This window comes from Nothoprocta perdicaria, unplaced genomic scaffold, assembly GCF_003342845.1.
Source record: "Nothoprocta perdicaria isolate Ctin4 unplaced genomic scaffold, notPer1 scaffold_24, whole genome shotgun sequence".
Classification (NCBI taxonomy): Eukaryota; Metazoa; Chordata; class Aves; order Tinamiformes; family Tinamidae; genus Nothoprocta; species Nothoprocta perdicaria.
The window spans coordinates 2,798,706-2,818,144 of NW_020455466.1; the positions used below are offsets into that span (position 1 = coordinate 2,798,706).

General features: G+C 42.6%; 1 protein-coding gene across 1 annotated transcript; it reads right to left on the reverse strand.

Annotated features, from left to right (window-relative positions):
• Positions 1-295: 295 nt before the first annotated feature.
• LOC112947596 (serpin B6-like) lies at positions 296-7,100 on the reverse strand. Its single transcript, XM_026039717.1, has 7 exons — positions 7,006-7,100; positions 5,919-6,096; positions 4,321-4,458; positions 3,761-3,878; positions 3,395-3,537; positions 1,698-1,865; positions 296-1,600 (listed from the first exon to the last, which is right to left on the reverse strand). The coding sequence occupies exons 2-7, from the start codon at positions 6,084-6,086 to the stop codon at positions 1,196-1,198; spliced, it is 1,140 nt and encodes a 379-aa protein (XP_025895502.1). The 5' UTR covers positions 6,087-6,096; positions 7,006-7,100; the 3' UTR covers positions 296-1,195.
• Between the last annotated feature and the right edge of the window lie 12,339 nt (positions 7,101-19,439).

Here is a 19,439-nt window from a genome sequence, read left to right on the forward strand (position 1 = left end):
AAAACACACGGCCCCTTAGACTCCTGCCCAGAAAACCAGTGCATCTCTTGGGAGCTTCCTGCTCTGTAGGCTGTTTAGGATAAGGCYTTTTCCAAACTTCATGGCAATCTAAGTAAACTGGATTTTACTATATTCAGGAWATCTCAGATTGAACAGTGAGTTCTTAATCAACTACAGAGAAGCTTTGTCATCCATCCAGAATAGCTTTCTTTTCAGCTGAAAATGGGAGGAAATGAAATGCAAATCCCACAGCACTCATAATTAGTTTATTTATTTCAGGAACAGAAAGCGCTGGAAAAAGTCATTTCAGCCATATCTTGGGTATTACCTACYAAGCTTGTTTAGCAAAACATGAATAAGAAAAAAGAAAAAGCTACAAAAATAAATGATTGGCATTTATATATTGCATAGCCCCCCTATACCTTTTATTAAATTACATGCTTTTTATATTTTGAYGGAAATATCAGTCCTACTTGGTAAGAGGCCTCCATGTACAGTGGCTAATAAACCTTGGTGTCAGCTGTCGATAAAACACTGATCCTGGCCCCATCAAGATTTGTAAGGTCATCTGCTACAAGGGTCCTACTTTTATTCCCACTGCTGGCGAAGTGCTTGTCTAGTTAGTATCCCCTTAAAATCTGTCCAGTTAGGATGATAATAACATGTAAAATAGGCTGCCAAACCCTCCTTTCATCTGTAAAGAAGGTATCAAACAATAAATGCACCTGTCTGTGGGGGTAAAAAAAAAAAGAATGGAAAAAAGACTGGGAACAGAAGAAAAAGGGGACAAGGGTGGGTAATAGCTTCAAGAAATAAAATTATTTTCTTCCTTTTCTCTGAGACCTCTGGTSTCTGGTGGCCAAAAAACATGAAGTGAAACCCAAGCACAGACAGTGAAACCCAAGCACAGATAGAAGTATTCACTGAGCAAATATTTTTTTCTTTTTTTTTTTAATGCTTTCAAAAAGTTAAGAGTATTGTCTATTTAAGCACATTGCATAAAAGGTTTGTTTTAAATGGCAGTGGCCATACATTTCTAAGTGGCTGTTATTCCATGCAAGCTTGAAATAAAGACCAGCAAACTGGATTCAGGCACTGTTGGAAAAGGCAGTGAGTACGAAAGAGTAATCCTATATAGCTAAAGATCATGAACTTACTGGAGTAATAGGGGCTCATCTGCCAAGATGKGTCCTGTTTAGGGAGAGCAAAACCTGCCACAGAACAGAATGGTGGACGTTTTGTTGTGCCGGATGAAGAAGAGGAAGGGATGATCAGCAGTAAAATCTGGAACAATCATTGCACAGCGCAGCATCATCACTCCTGCTGTGGCAGCTGCAGCCTCCGTGCCTTCTTCGTTGACCTCTATGAAGGACTTGTGCACCACTTCAGAGAGCACCAACTCGTTGCCAGATGACATTCCAGAGAAGTCTGCTTTCGCCAAGTCAAACGCATCAGGCATTCCCATGCTGCTCAGAATGGGTTTCAGATCATAATTTTCTTCCAGTTTAAATCTGGGTAAAGACAGTTTCACCTCTGTGTAGTCCATCATTTCAGGTTTAGTCCACTCCATCAGATTCTCATATGTAAGCTCTCTTTCCAGCTATAAAAAATTATATATATACACACACACATATCTTAATATCAAACTCTTCTCTGGCATGACACAAACTGTCTTTGCATTTAGTTTAAGAACTTACACTTTCCAGGCCAGTAGATCCATCCTGGATTGCATCTGGGAGCAAGATGATCATGCTGAGTTCCTCATCAATGTARGGGACTTCAAGGATTTTGGTCTGCAAATCTCCATTGTAGGTCATGTTAAATTTACTTTTCTTATACATCATCTGCACAGGTTTGCTCTCATTCTAAAAATAAGGTGTGACAACAGTTAATACTGAGCTAGTATGCTGGTCTTAAAATAAGAGACAGGCATCCAGTTACTCAGAGCTTTTTGTGATTTGCCTGTAGGGAAAACTAGGACATGCTGTGGGGTACAGCCCTGTCACTGCTTTCAGGGAAGCAATGGACAATGACTCAGGTTCCTTGGGTTTTAATTTTTCATTGTTAATATGGAAGTACATGTGATGTGACAGCAAAGAGGCAAGAGCATGCTTTTACACACACGATTTTTAGTATTCCTTTTAATAGAGCTGCTAGGAAGCATGGTCTGTTGTCTCTGCTTTATGTGACTGTGCAATAATTTCAGTTTAGATACTTTCACTTTTGGGTAGCTCTATCTGCTATAGTATAAAAGATTTAAAATATTTTAATGCACCACTAAAAATGCAAAGAAAAAGCGTTGGCACTGTTTTGAGTCCTTAAAAATCACAGGGACATTAGGGAGAGGGGAGATATTTTTCTTCTCTGTTCTGTTCTCTATTGTCTCCTTCTGCTTCCCTTTTTTTCACATGGACCATCAGTTACTAATGCTTACATCATTGTTATCCTCCATTTCAGTTAAAGAGTCACATTACTAGCTCTTGTTAAGGACATCTGGTAACATTCCCAGAGTTTGGGATCATTTCCAAAAAGCAGTCCTGACCCAAGAATCAAGTGGAAGACAGTATTTTTCTAGAATAGCGTGGATATGGCCTTGCAAAAGGCTGTTTACATTCACAAGCTTCTGAACATGTTCAGGTGCTCCTTTCTGATTACAGCCCAAAGGTTCGCTCCTTGTCTTAGGCACACCAGTTTTATACTGAAATAGTCAAGTTCACTTGACGCCTGTTCACTGCTGACTTTCGTGAAGTCACTCTTGTCTTGGCACTCATGTGAGAAAAGAATTAGTAATACCAGATTTTTGGCCATAAAGCAAGCACTTAAAGCTTTGATGAAGCAACTGTGAAGCAACTGTGAAGCAACCCTTCTCAGCTGTGTTAAACAAGGCAGAAGGACTTTGCAAATATTTTCAGGTCTGAGTGAGTTCTGTACACAAATGTACCGCCTGCAGGCCATGGAGGCTAAATGATTAATAATTTCTTGTGCCCACACCTTGTGGACTCCCAGAAACAGTGCGACAGCTTCACTTAGCAAAGATACCTTCAGAAGATGTCTTAAGTTCTGTAACTATTTATGGGAATGCCTCTAGAGGCAATAGAGAGGAAAACAGAGGAAAAAAAGAGGGAAAAGAAAGAGAAAAAAGTATTTAATTTTGATATTAAAATATTTAGAAAGTATGTGAAACAATAAAAAAGAGGGAAAAGAAAGAGAAAAAAGTATTTAATTTTGATATTAAAATATTTAGAAAGTATGTGAAACAATAGAAAAAAAGAATGATTATATTAAAGGCATAGAAGTAATTCTATTCATCCTACCTATGGTTATCCTGCATTAATGTTTTTTTTTAACCAAGTTAAATGTAATATTGTGCTGTCAGCATTCCAGAGGACCATACCTTGTTCATTTTAAATGGCTTTTCCGATGTGCTCTCTTTGTCGAACTGGCCCTCCCAGTTGCCTTTGAAATAGATGGCATTCACCAATACAAGTCTGGTCATTGAATTAATAATTCCCTCAGTCAGCAGGTTCCGAATTTTACCTTTGGGATACATTTGAAGAAAAACAAATTTTAACCRCAAGGCAGCCATCTAATTATTAACAAATACAGTATCTCCTCTGTAATGGATATGTCATAGATAGTATCTATCTGATGGCAAGAGCTCAGGATTTTTAAAAATATCCCCAATATTTTATCTTGAAATACTCGTTTGTCTRAGCCTTGACTGCCTTTTAATGTGGGACAGAGTTTGCAAAATACTTACCTTCAGTCTTCTCTTCTACCCAACTATTTATTTGTTTTCTGGCATCCTCTGAAGAGTGCGCAAAGTCAGTTTGTTCTAACCCAGCGTGATAGAATTTCTGACTTGATTCTGTAAATGACTACAAGTGAACATTAAGCACAGATTCACATTTATGCCTTCTGGTTAAGGGAATTATTAGAAATCATGTACTCTGGATTGACAAAGAAAAGACAAACTACAAAATAGTGTGTATGGTAGATAACAATTCTTTTTCACCTTATTAACACACAATGAAGTGAAAAGAGAAATGACAGATATTTAGTCCCTAGCCAAAAARCATGTGAATTGTGCAGATTGAATCTAGCAGGGTTTAGAGGGTTTTGCACCGTCACAGGGTTATCAAACAGGAGCAAATTCAGATACTGTCATTTGGAGGACAGTCCTTTGCATCAGTAGGTGTCAAATCTTAAAAAACCCATAACACCAGTGAAATAAAATACAATGCCTTTAACTGACCTTCACAGGGAATATGTAGGGAGTATTCTATACATGAAAGCCGCAAAAATTTGAGGTTTACTTACTGAAAGGAACTCAAATGTCTTTTCTCCGTATAAGCGATTGGCTGTTCTAAGCACATACTTGGTATTTGGATTGTTGATTTCAGAAAGGAGTAACTGATACCCGTTGTGGGCGTCCGAGGCTTTGCTCAAAGCAAGCACCTGTAGAAAGATCAACATCTCCAGCACAGTCCACATCTCTGAAGCACTTGATTGAGCACAGTGCTTTTCTACCAGTTTTGAAATTAAAGCACAGTAAGCACTCATCTGGTGCTTACTGTGCAAGCTGCACACGATGTGTGCACAGGAGGATKTTGTGGAATAAGGAATAAATTCGGGTGCAGAAGGCTTAGTGGTTATACAGCTCCCATCTCTCTATCCAAGCCATAAGGGATATACAATTAAAAACAAATTTTTGGTGCATACTAACTTATTTATAAAATACATTTAATAATATCATTCATCGTATCTGCTGTTGATAAAGTCCAGGCCCTTTCATAGCATTAAATGAAAACAAAACATACGTTTATCCATCGTTTATCCTATCCACTTTGCAAGAAGAGGTATGCATAAACAGAAAAATGACTGAATACGCATTTAATATTGTCAACTGCATAAACAGAGAAGTCCCCAAGTGGTCTCTTCTACTTGAGTATGTTAAAAAAAAAAATGTCAGCCAGTTGGGCAGTTAYAGTTTTCTTCTGTGGCAACAACAGCCCTTTTTACAGTCCATTTCTGAGAACTGAAAGCAACATTTTATATAATGCCTTCAAATACTGTGACAATGAAACTGCTGTTTGTGTTCCCAAATACGGTGCATATTCTGTTCTATCAGTCAGTCAGATGCCTTTTTTTGCGTTGTGTTCATCATTGTGCTCTCTCATCCCTATTTTATTGAAGAAGTAAATTAATTATGGTATGCAATAATGCCACGCCTCTCATAAGTTCTTCTAGGAAATATGTTCATGAGTACTATTCCTTGATTTCTAATCTTTACATGAAAGGGTGTTTTTTTCATTACATAAAAACATTTATGAAAGAAACAACTTTTTTTTTTTCTCTAAGGATCTGATTTTTGAGTATGGTGTGCGTAAAACAGTGTCTTAAATTTTCACTCAGCTCAATTGAATGAAACTTGCAGCAACCAAGATAAATATTTGGTGTATTTGACTTAACACAATAAGACTTCTTCACCAACATTTTACAAGTTGCTGCTGCTTGTACTCAAATTTCAAAATGTTGTCAGGCATTATTCCCAAGGAAGAATGCAGAAGCACATATATTTTTGTAGTTGGACAAAACACACACACATAACCAACCCTCACCATCTCACCTCACTCTCTCTTACTAACATTCAAAAGGARGACCACTCAAAAACAAAGGAAATTTAAAAAAAAGAACTACGAATGTTTTAGTTGCATATTAAAGGGAACTTCACCTACACAAACACACACCAATTAAAAAATAAAAGGTACTTCTGAAGTCCCTACTAAAGGAAAATCTCTGTTCTGTGAGGCCTGAATGACAACAACCATTTAGCATAGGTGCAGGYCACAGACTTTAAACAGAGATTGGTGGTTCATATGTTCATGCCAAATTTTACATGTTTTATTTAGACATACCTTTGCTATCTGGGCTTCAGTGTTAGTTTTGGAACCCAGCAAAATCATAGACAGAGCAGAAGAAATACTAAATGGAGAAAAGAACAGGTTCTGCGTCCTGTTCTTTTCACACAGCTTTCTGAAGAGTTCGAGGGCAAAAGTGGTATTTGCCGCACTGAGGCATTCCATAGTTGAGAACCTGGCACATAAAACACAAAAGAAAGCGTCAAATGTATTTCAATCCAAATTGACAAATTATTTTTGCCTGTATATTTCCCAGTGTACCCATTTGTATATATTTTACTGGACTATACTTGTAAGGAAGACAGCAGTTCCCACTGGCCTCACTAGGCTCTTCAGTTAGTCAATATACTGTATCTTTTCAGGTAACATATATCACACAGAATTACAGAATGTTTAAGGTTGGAAGGAACCCCTAGCGATCATCTAGTCCAACCCCCTGCTCCAGCAGGGACACCCAGAGCACAGGGCGGCATCCAGGYGGGTTTGGAAGACCTGCAGAGAAGGAGACTCCACAGCCTCCCTGGGCAGCCTGTGCCAGGGCTCKGKCACCCTCACAGGAAAGAAGTTCTTCCTCATCTGGAGATGGAATTTCCTGGGTTTTAATTTGTATCCCTGGCCCTCAACTGGCCACCAATGAGAAGAGTTTGGCCCMATCCTCCCTATATTCTCCTCTTAGGTATTTGTACATATTAATAAGATCCCCTCTCAGTCTTCTCCAGGCTAAACAGGCCCAGCTCACTTGGTCTTTCCTCACAGGACAGATGCTCCTGTCCCTTAATCATGTCTGTTGCCCTCCGTTGGACCCTCTCTGGAAGCTCCACGTCCCTCTTGTCCTTGGGAGCCCAGAACTGCACYCAATACTCCAGGTGCAGCCTCACCAGAGCTGAGGAGAGGGGCAGGATCCCCTYCCTGCACCTGCTGGTAACACTCCTCCAGATGCAGGCCAGGATGTCATATATGGCAATGAGCATTTTGTTTAGAATTTGTTTAAATAGAAAAAGTCTCCCCTCAYTTCTCTAGGAGGTCTTTAGAGAAAAATAGGAGCCAGAAGATAAAAATCAGAATGGCAATGAAAAACTCTTACCTTCTCTAAGTCTGTTTAACTTCCTTGGTATCTTCAGGTTACTTGCAAGCACGYCACGGCTATGCAGCGTCGCTAGCAGAAGTCAGCAGAATGAACYGACCTACTAGATTAACAAGAAGAAAATAGTTATTGTTTAGTCATCATGGCAGCATATTACTGTAATTTCCTGCTGCAGTAAAAAGAGAAAAAAATCAAAGTCCATTTTAAGCTGCATTTTATTGCCTASAGCACACCAACATGCACCACAAAAGACAGAACGTTATTGTACATAATATGTATACTTGAAAGACTGTCAGACGCTACAGATTAAAAAAAAAATAAAAAGCCTTAGAAACCTTAGCTGGAAACAATCCTTCAGTTCCATCCAAAACAACACAGTAATTTAATTAAACTTACTGTTCAGCACAAGCAGAGGCAACCAGTGTCTTAAATTCTTAAATATACTTTAACCATCCCCAATAACAGAATTTTCCTGCTGTCTTGATCCCTATCAAACCTTATCAAGTTCTTTTGACCACCACTGGCAAAGCACTGGGGACAGCACTGCGCAGGATTATTTAGGATGCTTTGGTAGGGTTTCCATGACAAGTAAGGGTTTACAGGACAAAGGACACTACTGTTGTTTTGTCTGCTGACAATTGGTGCATTTAACCCAACTGGATSTAACATTTCTTCACAAGGTTAGCAGTGGAAATTCTTTGCCTCCCAGTAACGCAACTATTGACACCTTTCTCCTCAGAAGTAGTGTGATTTTGAGGAGAAGATGCAGAATGACCACSTTTTTATGCAACTACCCTGTCCCCTATAATATAAACACACGTTTGTCAGTTGATTTTACATTGCTCACCAGAATATGCTTAGAGATCAGACAGAAAGCTGGTAACAGGAATCTAGATGAACTATTTAGCCTGCAGCATCTCGTTCCTCACTACCATTTCTCTGGGGGAGAGTGCAGGTCCCTGGGCAGGGCACCTGAGYGGAGGTTTCTGCATGACCTGACTCTGCATGCCCATGGCATTATGAATATGCTGCGTATATTCTTAACATAAATAGGCACTTATGCTTAAAAAACAAGAGTTTTTGGAGACAAAGGCTGTTTTGAAAACACAGGTGCTTCCAAAGGCAGTGTGTAGATTAAACGGAGGATATGTGCWGCAACATCACTCCAGTTATTGTTTTTCCATGAAGGGATCAGGCCCAAGCAGCGTGCACCTCTCCTCTGACCCGCACTCCCAGATAAGCTTCCCTCAGAAGCCGCASTGTGGATTAGGGCCTGGCACACGTGGAAGTCTCCCCACCAGAGATCAGCCACCTCCCAAGAGCTCTCAGGTCCCCCCATTCTGACACAGCCAGAAGGCAGATGGGCTCTGATGAACCTCCTGCAGCACCTGCCTCCATGGGGGAAGCAGCGTCCTCAGGGTGTGCAGTGCACGCCTGGACTAAAACCACCTGAAACTAAAGGGACTTCTCAGTGGGAAGAGGCTTCGCTTAGAATTTGGAGTTAGGCTAAAGCGTAACGAGACATTCACAGAGCTAAACCGCTGCCTCCTTGGTGCACCTGGGCACCTCCAGCTTGTTCCCAATGCTGAACGGCATCAGGCTGTGGATTCGGGGGCCTCCTGMCCCACAGGAACCTGCCAGCCATGGGCCTGCTGGGCAGCATCACCTGCTGCAGCGTCGCCTCTCTCCCGGGATGAGCTGGGGATGCTGGAGCTCTGCTGCTCCCCATCTCAGCCCCTGGCCCTCAGGAATGGGGAGCCAGACGCTTGGAGCAGGCACGCCTAAGATCCCGCTCCTTCCCAGCAAGGCCAGCCCAAGTAGCCCCGTCAGGAGGATGCGGTGCCCATGGGGGCAGGCTGGGGAGTAAGGAAGCTGCCAAGGAGCCTACCTGGAATCCATGTGGGAATTAGGGAGGGGGCAGCACAATAAACACGTTGAGGTTCAGAATTACTGGTGAGGAAGTCAGAAACATATTCCCTATGCACCAGCGCAACGCTAGTGGCAAAGTGAAAGAAACAAGTGCAGTAAAGACAGGAAGGAAAAAAAATAATAATAATAAAAAAAAGCAAGCAGAAGGAAAGAGCAGGAAGCACCCCCGCCCTGCGCTCTCCAAAACAAACGCGGCCTCCCCTGAAAACGAACGTTTCAGGCGGGCCGGCGGAGCCGCCGCCGCACTCACCGTGCTCCGCAGCTGGCGGCGCCCGGCCTGCCTGCCTCCCTCCCTCCCTCCCGGCCCGCCTCCCGGCCTCCCGGCCCGCCTCCCGGCCCGCCTCGCCCCGGAAGCCTCCCCGCCTGTCGGGGCCGCCGAGGGCGGCGGCAGCCGGGCCGGCAGCCGGGCCGCCCCCTGAGGCGGGACGGACGGAGCGGCCGCCAGCGAGCGCCGCCCGGCGGGGCAGCGGGGACAGAGCCGAGATACATACATACATACATACATACATACATACATACATACATACATACGTACATAAATACCACTTATTTATTTATTTATTTGCAAGGCGGTTTGTTGTAAACACGTTTACGAGAAGGGCATATACATACATACACGTACATGCACGCAGGTATATAAAGAGAATCTTTAAGCACAAAAATAACTGATGCAAAATTCAGCGCTGATTCAGTTGCACAGCAGGGCTTTGTAAGCAAGGCATATGATGGTAGGAGAAGGGTTGTGCCCATCCTTTAGAGGTGTTGTAGGTGTAATGCAAGGAGCTAGTAAAGTGCTCAAGAGGAGGATAGGCAGGGTCTGAGGCGCGTAGTGGTAGATGTTAAGATTCACGTTTGAATCCCGAGCTCCAGTAATGAGGAACAGGGCCTGTGTTAGCAGACAYCAGTAAAAGGAAGGCATGGAAATATCTGCAGCTGGTAGTGGAGAGGACACAGGGCTGTCCTGGATGGCCTGACCCAAATGCTGGGCAAAGTGAACGAGAAAAAAAGAGTGTACAGCTTGTGGAAGAAGGGACTGGCCACGTGGGAGGAATACAGGCGCATCGTCAGAGAATGCAGATGCGAAATGAGGAAGGCCAAAGCCCAGGTGGAATTAGAGTTGGCGAGGCACGTCAGAGACAACAGGAAGGGTTTCTATAAGTATATCAATAGCAAGAGGAAGACGAGGGAAAATGTTAGCGCACTGCTGAATGGCGAAGGGGCCTTGGTGACGGAGGATGCCGAGAAGGCGGAGTTACTAAATGCCTTCTTTGCCTCTGTCTTTACTGCTAAGGCGACCCGCCATGAACCGTAGGGCTCAAGTGGAAGAAATATAAATGGGCTAGAGGAAGACCTTCCGCGGGTTGAGAAGGATTGGGTTAGGGATCACTTAGGCAAACTGGCCACTCAAAAAAATCTATGGGCCCAGATGGGATGCACCCAAGAGTGCTGAGAGAATTGGCCGAGGTTATTGCTTAGCTTCTCTCCATCATCCTTGAGATGTCCTGGAGAGCAGGGGAGGTGCCCGAGGACTGGAAGAGAACCAGCATCACTCCAGTCTTCAAAAAGGGCCAGAGGGAGGAGCCGGGCAATTACAGGCCGGTCAGCCTCACTTCCGTCCCTGGAAAGGTGATGGAGCAGTTCATCCTAGAGAGAATCTCCAGGCATATGAAGGAGAAGAAGRTGTTGAGGAGCAGTCARCATGGATTCACCAAGGGGAAGTCATGTCTGACGAACCTCATAGCCTTCTATGATGGGGTGACAGGCTGGCTGGACGAGGGGAGAGCCGTGGATGCTGTCTACCTTGACTTCAGCAAGGCTTTTGACACCGTCTCCCATAATATCCTCATACGGAAGCTCCGGGACAGTGGACTAGATGAGTACACGGTGAGGTGGATCGAGGGCTGGCTGGATGGCAGAGCTCAGAGGGTGGTCATAAATGGGGCCGAGTCCAGTTGGAGGCCTGTGGCCAGTGGTGTCCCGCAGGGGTCAGTRCTGGGCCCRGTGCTGTTCAATTTTTTCATCAATGACCTGGAAAAGGGCACGGAGTGCACCCTGAGCAGGTTTGCAGATGACACCAAGCTGGATGGAGTGGTCGACACTCCGGAGGGCTGTGCTGCCATCCAGAGGGATCTGGACAGGTTGGAGAGTTGAGCAGAGAGGAAGCTCATGAGGTTCAATAAGGACAAGTGCAGGGTCCTGCACCTGGGCATGAATAACCCCAGGCATCAGTACAGATTAGGGGTTGACCTGMTGGAAAGCAGCTCCGAGGAGAGGGATCTGGGAGTCCTGGTTGACACTAAGTTAGCCATGAGTCAGTAGTGTGTCCTCCTGGCCAAGAAGGCCAATGGGATCCTGGCTGCATCAGGAGGAGTGTTGCCAGCAGGTCAAGGGAGGGGATCCTGCCCCCCTACTCAGCTCTGGTGAGGCCTCACCTGGAGTATTGGGTGCAGTTCTGGGCTCCCCAGTACAAGAGGGACGTGACGCTTCTGGAGAGGGTGCAGAGAAGATCAACTAAGATGATTAAGGGAATGGAACATCTCTTGTATGAGGAGAGGCTGAGTGAGCTGGGCCCGTTTTCTCTGGAGAAGAGAAGGCTGAGAGGGGATATGATTAACATGTATAAGTTCAGGAAGGGAGAATGCAAGGAGGAAGGGGACAAGCTGTTTTCATTGGTGGCCAGCGATAGGACAAGGGGAAATGGCCATAAGCTGGAGCACAGGAAGTTCCGTCTCCAGGTGAGGAGGAACTTCTTTACTGTGAGGGTGACAGAGCAGTGGAACAGGCTGCCCAGGGAGGTTGTGGAGTCTCCTTCTCTGGAGGCCTTCAAAACCTGCCTGGATGCCACCCTGTGCCACATGCTGTAGGTGTGCCTGCTTGAGTGGGAAGGTTGAGCTAGATGATCTGTAGAGGTCCCTTCCAACCTTGAGTATTCTGTGATTCTGCGATTCTGTGATTCTGCCTGGGACTGCCCTGCCAAGGCAAGGTGTATTTGCAGGTGCTGCAGTGGAGGACTGTCCCCTCAGGGTGCGAGGACACACTGGGGCGTGCGACATGAGGGGGAACAGACCTGGCTGCCTCTTCAGCTGTACCAAATGGACTCAGGGTTGTAATTCTCCTCCAGCTTCAGTTTCAGCTCTTACCATGTTGGCTGGTGTCTCTTTTTTGGTGTCTCAAATTCATGAGGAAGACATATAGCCCAGCTTCCGGTTGTATAGCTGGAATGTGCTCTGTGTTCACAGGACGTGATCCTGAAAAATTCTAAGTGCCTTATCCTTGAGGGTGGTGAGGACAAGTCCAAACCCTCTGAGCAGCTCATTTTTTTTTTCTTAATATAAGGGTATATATACCCTTAGTATAAGGGTATATGTATTTTTCTTAGTATAAGGGTACTGTTTAAAAAATGTGGCTCAGCAGTATTAGCAGGAGTCTGACACGTCTGTACATGASAGACCTTTCTCTTAGAAGGAGTGATGAAGCGGAATGCCTAGGATCTTGGGTGCAAATAGAGGGATGTTTGTCCCAATGTATTCAGATTCTGAAACTGATCTTGGCGTGGTTATGAGTGGCCTGTAACACAGTCAGGCTCAGGGTCGTTAGTACTTAGTTTGAAATATTATGTTGTAATACTTATTAGATGCTTTGAATTTGAGGCTAAGAATTAAAGGCATTACAGTTGTCCAACAAAGTATGCACACATCAAAACCACTTCCCCTATGATTTTGCAGCTCGTGCTTCCTCCTTCTTTTTATTTACTGTTGTTACTGTTTGTGATGCAACAAGAGGTCGCTTTTACCAGATCCAGATCAGGAGTATTATCACTCATGTCATCTGGTAGGAGAACAAACATGCTGAGTTCCTTTTTTTTGCATATGACAGCTCAATGATTTTGAATTTCATGGTCATTATATGCAGCATCAATATCTGTACTATTTTAGAACTGGTCTGTGAAACAGTTCAAATATAAAAAATAAAACAGCACTATTTTGTTCCTGAAAGAGAAAGATTTTTTTTTTTGACTGAGCTGAGAGCCCAAGTTTGTAAACCAAAGACTCAGCATCATCTACAGGTTATTGCAGTACTTTTCTTTTGGACAGTACTTGTATACACTGATTTCAATAAGATCTTTTACAAAAAGGCAATATACACACATAGGCCATAAAGTGCTGATTGAATAACATGCCATGCAATTCCCATGCTAAAAGAAAAGAGTTAGCTTTGATAAGCAAATAGCTCCTATGTAACTCTGGCACTGGTCAGGATAAAAATGTTGATTTTCTTCCAGTGTATGACGTCAATGTCTTTGTATGATTCACACTTCTAGGCAGTAGTGATTGTCTTGCTTTGGGCCTGACCCGTATTTTCTGTGACCTCTGCTGACTTTTCCTTTCCTCGCAGTGACTGAGTCTTTTTTCTTGGGTTTGGATTACCCAATAGTCTTTTGAACTCTTGTGCTGTATCCTTTCACTGTCATGTTTGAATGGGAAAGTGCGTTCTACAGGCTTTGCTAACCTCGTGAGTTAAGCTGTGTCTGTGCATCATTTACTGTACAGATCCTAAAATTACACAAGTCATGTAGGAGGTTTCAAATGCACACTTGCACGATCAGCACACTTGCCCCACATCATCTGACATACAAAAGGTGTTTGCATTGTAATCTGTGACAAAGAACATAGAAATTTCTATTGAGAAATCATTTTACTTACCTTTGACACAGTCTAATGCTCAATTCAGTCAGCTACTTTATATTGTTAACACACAACTGATTTAATTCTGTTAGCTCAGTCAAATGCCCTCACTGAATGYTGTATGCGTCATCCTTACACCCTTGACTACAATGACAAACCCTCGTGGAAATCTGAGGTTTTATACAGCTCCACTAAATGAGGAAAGAACATTTGAGCCATTTTTTTTTTTCTTCAAAAGATCTTGAAAAATTTGTTTTCAATTTCTCTGTATTACCTTTGTGATAACATCAGAGTATTTTTTTTCCCCCTGTTTTATAAGGTATATTCCTGTACAAGAGAAAATAGTAGTCTAATATAAAGTTGAAATAAGATGATTAAATTAAAGGAATCTGCMAAGAATTGGTGTCTGCAAAGAGGGAGGTATGAAGAGAATGTTAGGTATGATAAAGTTATAGCAGAAATTAACTTTTGCATTATTGTCTTCTGTGGAAGAGTTTATAGAGATTCTTGGTTGGAAATGCTCTGTATTARCCTCAAAGCATACAGTCAAGAGATTATGAAGCAAAAGAGCAATAAGAATTTGCCAGGACTAATTAGTAATCACTCAGTAATCACTAAATCAACTCAGAGCTGAAGGAATGGTAATCTCTCCTTTAAAAGCGCCTTCCAGGAAACTAGAAGATGATTAATATGTTGACAACTTTCAAAAAGATTTCAGAGACAAAGGGTATTACAAACACATATGTTTTTGAGCTGTTGAATAGAATAGGCTTAGTGGACCTGTGGATCACATAGCATATTAGCAGAGAATCAACAGCAGTTTTGCAATAGGAAGTCCTGCATCACCAATTTGTTGGATTTTTCTTAAGGTGTCAGGAAGTATATGAGTAAATACAGTTCAGCCTGTGCAGTCTCTTTGTTATTGCCATTCATCCTGTTGTGAGAGAAGTATTCATTTAATCCTTGTAGTCTATAGGTCACATAAACCCCCTATTTTGCAATATTTTAGAGTTTTACTCTTTTGTTCAGAAAGCTCTTCTTTGAGGCTGAGAAGGTGCTTACATAATCACCTAAAAGAAATGGTGAACTGCAAACCTAAAAGATGAAACCTAAAAGAAATGAAACACTTACCTCATTTGAATTGATGGATTTTGTTTTAAGAAAACATTGATTCTATCAAAAGTTTTGAAGATAAAGGCATTTTAGAGACCTGTAGATCCAACCCTGTACCCAATTTATTGTTTCTCTGTTCTCAAATTGAGGGAGTTAGCGTCAAAACTGTTTATAAATTCTGCCTCAAATTATTCTTTTGGAAGTGTTAGTATAGAACTATAAMAATAGAATCTGAAAAAGTTAGAATATGTAAAATAGTAGAATGTGTAAAATTAGAGATCACCAAAGGCCTTAATACAAGACAGTTACGTGTAAACAAATGTTTTGCTTTTAACCAGAGCAACTAGCAGTTCTGTAGTTTCCTCTTGCTTTTATCCTTGGGACTTAGATCAAACTGCACTGATAAATATCCTTGGCAAATTCTGTAACTTTTCTGCTATACCTACAGTTACTTCTGAGTGGCCACTTCACACATGCAGAGTAAAGCTCTTGCTGGTATGCAATGAAAATATAAGGAAAAAGCACTGCTCTGAAGAATACAAGCCCATATTTTGACCTGGCATTGTATTATGTGCATACATTCGCTTTGAATCTAACTGGTACATATGTCACATGAACAAACATGAGGTTTGAAGAATGCCTGAAGTACCTATTTTTTCACATTTTCTAAGTACGTGCATTTTCTGGGCCTGGAATATCTATCTTGCTTTTTTACTTGAATTTTATATTTGACAATGCTACACTAAATGTGCAATAGCATAGGGTAAATGTGCTGAAGAAATTTTTTGTTACATGTGTGAAACTACTGTTATCTGTTCATTAGCTAATTTGAGAAAAAAATCAGTGGTTTGTGATGAAAATTACTATACCACAAGCTACAAAGATTGACCAAAAATACAGGAAAATGAAGAAAGAGTGCCCAAACTATGCAGGGAGTATTTGTGGTTATGTTCAGCTGCTGCAAGATCCTGTTTAGTAAGGGAGAGATGAGTTTCAAAGGAGAGTAAATCTGCCAAAGAAAAGGTGATCTTGACTTTGTGCCAGGTGGAAGAGAAAGATCTTGCTGCAAACAGATTGAAATAAACAGGATTCCACAGCAYTGGAACATCTGATCTGTTGATTCTGGAGGCACTGAACACCTAATATCACCTTAGATAATGTTCTCTGTCAGATGGTTTTCTAGTACTACAGTGACTGAAAAACTTCATACCATTCCTCATGGGCATAGGAGAGGACCACCACTCTCCTCCCAAGTCAAAGATCACAGAATGGCTGAGACTGGAAAGGACCTTTAGAGATCAACCAATCTCATCTCCTCTGTTCAAGCAGAATCATCTATAGCACATTGTCAAGGATATAGGTGTCAGGATCACCTATAGCACAGACCCTGTCCAAGCAGCTTTTCAATAACTGCAGGGATSGAGCCTCCACAATCTCTCTGGGTAACCTCTTCCAGTGCTCAGTCACCATGCCAGCAAAGAACTTTTTATTTATGTTCAGAGAGAACTTCCAGTGTTTCAGTTTGTGCCTGTTCCGTCTCATTCTTATCTCTGGGCACCACTGACATAAGTCTCACCCCACCTCTTTATATCTTGCTTCAGGTATCTATACACACTGATAAGATTCCCCCTCAGGCTTCTCTTCTGCAGGCTGAAGAAGAGTCTCGTCATCTCAGCCTTTGCTSAGAGGAGAGATTTTCTAGTTCCTTCGTCATCTTGGTGTTCCTTTGCTGGAGTTGCTCCAGTAGCTCCATTTCTCTCCTGTACTGGGGAGCACAGAACAGTACTCCAGATGTGATCACACCAGGGCTGAGTAGAGGCGAAGGATCATCTCCCTCATCCACTGGTGATGCTCTTCCTAATGCAACCCAAGATACCATTGGCCTTCTTGGCCACAAGGGGACATTGCTGGTTCATTTCTTAAGAAATGTGTTTAAGAACTTGCCATCCCTCATGACTCCCAGGTCCTTCTCTGCAGAGCTGCTTTCCAGCAGGTGAACACCCATCCTGTCCTGGTGCATGCAATTAATACTCTCTAGGTGAAGGACTCTACACTGGCTTTTATTGAATATCATGAGGTTCCTTTCTGCCCATCTCTACAGCCTGTTCAGGTCCTCCTGAATGGCAGCACAATCCTCTAGTGTATCAGTCAGTCCAAGTTTAGTATCCTCAGCAAAATTTGTGAGGGTTCACACTGTCCCTTCATCTAGTGCACTTTGAGAATACACTCTGTCATTTCATTGAGGATGATGATGAATAAACTGAAAATCACTGGATCCAGTACTCCCCCCTGGAGGACACTGCTAGTTACAGTCCTCCAGCTAGATTCTTCACCACAGATCACAACCCTCTGAGCTCTGCCATTCAGCCWGTCCTCTGTCCACTTCACCATCCACTTATCTAGCTTGCATTTCTTGAACTTGCCTATGAGGATGTTATGGGCAACAGTGTCAAAAGCCTTGTTAAAGTCAAGTTCTCCCCTCATCTGTCCAGCTCRGAGAAGACTATCAGGTTGTTTAAGCATGATTTTTCCTTTGTGAATCCATCTGACAACTCTTGATCATCTTATCCTTCACATGGTTAGGATTTACATCWAGGATGAGCTGTTCCATCAACTTCCCAGGCATTGAGGTGACCTGAACCTTCGTGGTTCCTCATTCTTCTCCTTTTTGAAACTGGAAAGACAGTATTTTCTTCCAGTCCTCAGGCACCTCTCCTGATCACCATGATCTCTCAAAGACAACTGAGATTGTCCTTGCAATGATGTTAGACAGGTTCCTCAGCAATCATGGGTGTATCTCATCAGGGTAAAATGACTTGTGCATTTTACAGTTTGCTTAAGTGAACCCAATTCTCCTCCTCCAAAGGAAAGTCTTCCTTTCTCCAAACTCTGTATTCTTTATTACCAAGGTCTCTGCTCTATTCAGCAGCAGACCTGTATTTCTCCTAGTCTTCCTTTTGTTACTCATTTATTTAGAGATGCCCTTCTTATTATCCTTGACATTCCTGACTAGATTAAACTCCAGATAGGCCTGGCCTTCCTAGTCCCATCCTTGCACACCCAGACCGCCTTCCTATATTCCTTCCGGATGGTCTGTCCCTGCTTCCACTTCCTCTATACTCCATTCTTCTCTCTGAGTTTTGCTAGGAGTTCCTTGTTCATCTGTACCAGTCTTCTGCGCCCTTTGCTTGAATTTGTGATTGTATTGTTCTTGAGCTTGAAGAAAATGATACTTAAGTATGAACTAGCTCTCTTAGACCCCTCTTCCTTCTAGGATGCTGTGTCATGGCATTCTTCCAAGCAGATCCTTGAAAAGGCCATAATGTGTTTTCTGAAGTCCAGGGTTGTGATCCTGCTCTTTGCCCTACTCTGTCCTCTCAGGATCCTGAACTCCACCATATCATGGTCTCTAAGGCAAGGGTTGTCCCCAGCCTTCATGTCTCTATCCGGCCCTTCTTTGCAAGTACGAGGTCCAGCAGAACACATCCCCTCATTGGCTCTTCTATCACCTGTATCAGGAAGTCAGTGGAAGAGTCAAAGAAATTATTTTGTCAATACAGCATTTCTTCTTCATTTTTATACAGTGAGGAAAGGTTTTACTGGAAGCCACTCTTCTGGTCTATAGGCTGTAGTCAGACTTTGTATTTTTAATGTGTTGTGACAGGAAAATAACCCTTCTCAGTAATTCCCAGGGAGGCCAGCAGAGCAGTAAGCACTGGTTTACAATGTACTGAATGCATACATGGAAAGAAAACTTCACTCGGTGAACAAAAACTTGCTCATCAGAGAGTATAATTTAATTAGTATGCTTAGTACATGTCTAGAGTGGCATATGGTGTTCAGAGTCTGATGGAAACARCATGCTGTGATGTTAGAGTGCCTTGGCTCCTTAACAGTTGGTGTGATGCAGCTCTTGATTTGTAATGTCGGGAATGGAAACCTGCATCAGCCGTGCAGCTTACAGGAGGCCTTAAGAGAACCAGGGGTCTTGAACAGCACAAACACAACTTAAAAGTTCATTTATTGGTTTGAATGCAAATTATGGCAATATTATGAAGTAAAGCAAACACCCCCAGTCCAATTTCTGTCAACGCTGTGACAATCCTAAATTGCAAATCTTACATTGAACAGTGATACAGGTAGCAAGTCAAAATGTGCAGATATTAACCAAACAGGCTAAACTAGGTARGAGGTATGATTAGGATGAATTAAAAAAAAAAGCAGCAGATTTATATACTGAGATTTTGGATTGAATATCTATACGGGTTAGCAAGAAAGCATTTTGCTGGTAGATTTCTAAGCAGTTTTGCTCACTGGAACTCTTAGGAATCTTAACCTATACAGATTAGGGAAATGAGGATAACATGGGTGTGATATAGCTTCATATCACCTCCCCCTCGAAGGAAAACCCCAAGACTTAGTAGTTGATGACAAGTGGCTGTGCATCAGACAGAGATGAACCATTTTATGTGAGACCCTACCAGGATGGTGTAAATCTTTCAAGGTGATCAGAAGTGAACAGATGAACATCATGAACTGGATCATTTTCCCCCTGCTGCCTGAATTTTGCATGAAGCTGTGAGGACAGTAGAGAATGAACAGCATCTGTTTGTGTATACAGGAAAGTCAAAGAGAGATAAGTGGCGTTTTGAAATGATTCCTCTCCTCTCCTCTCCTCTCCTCTCCTCTCCTCTCCTCTCCTCTCCT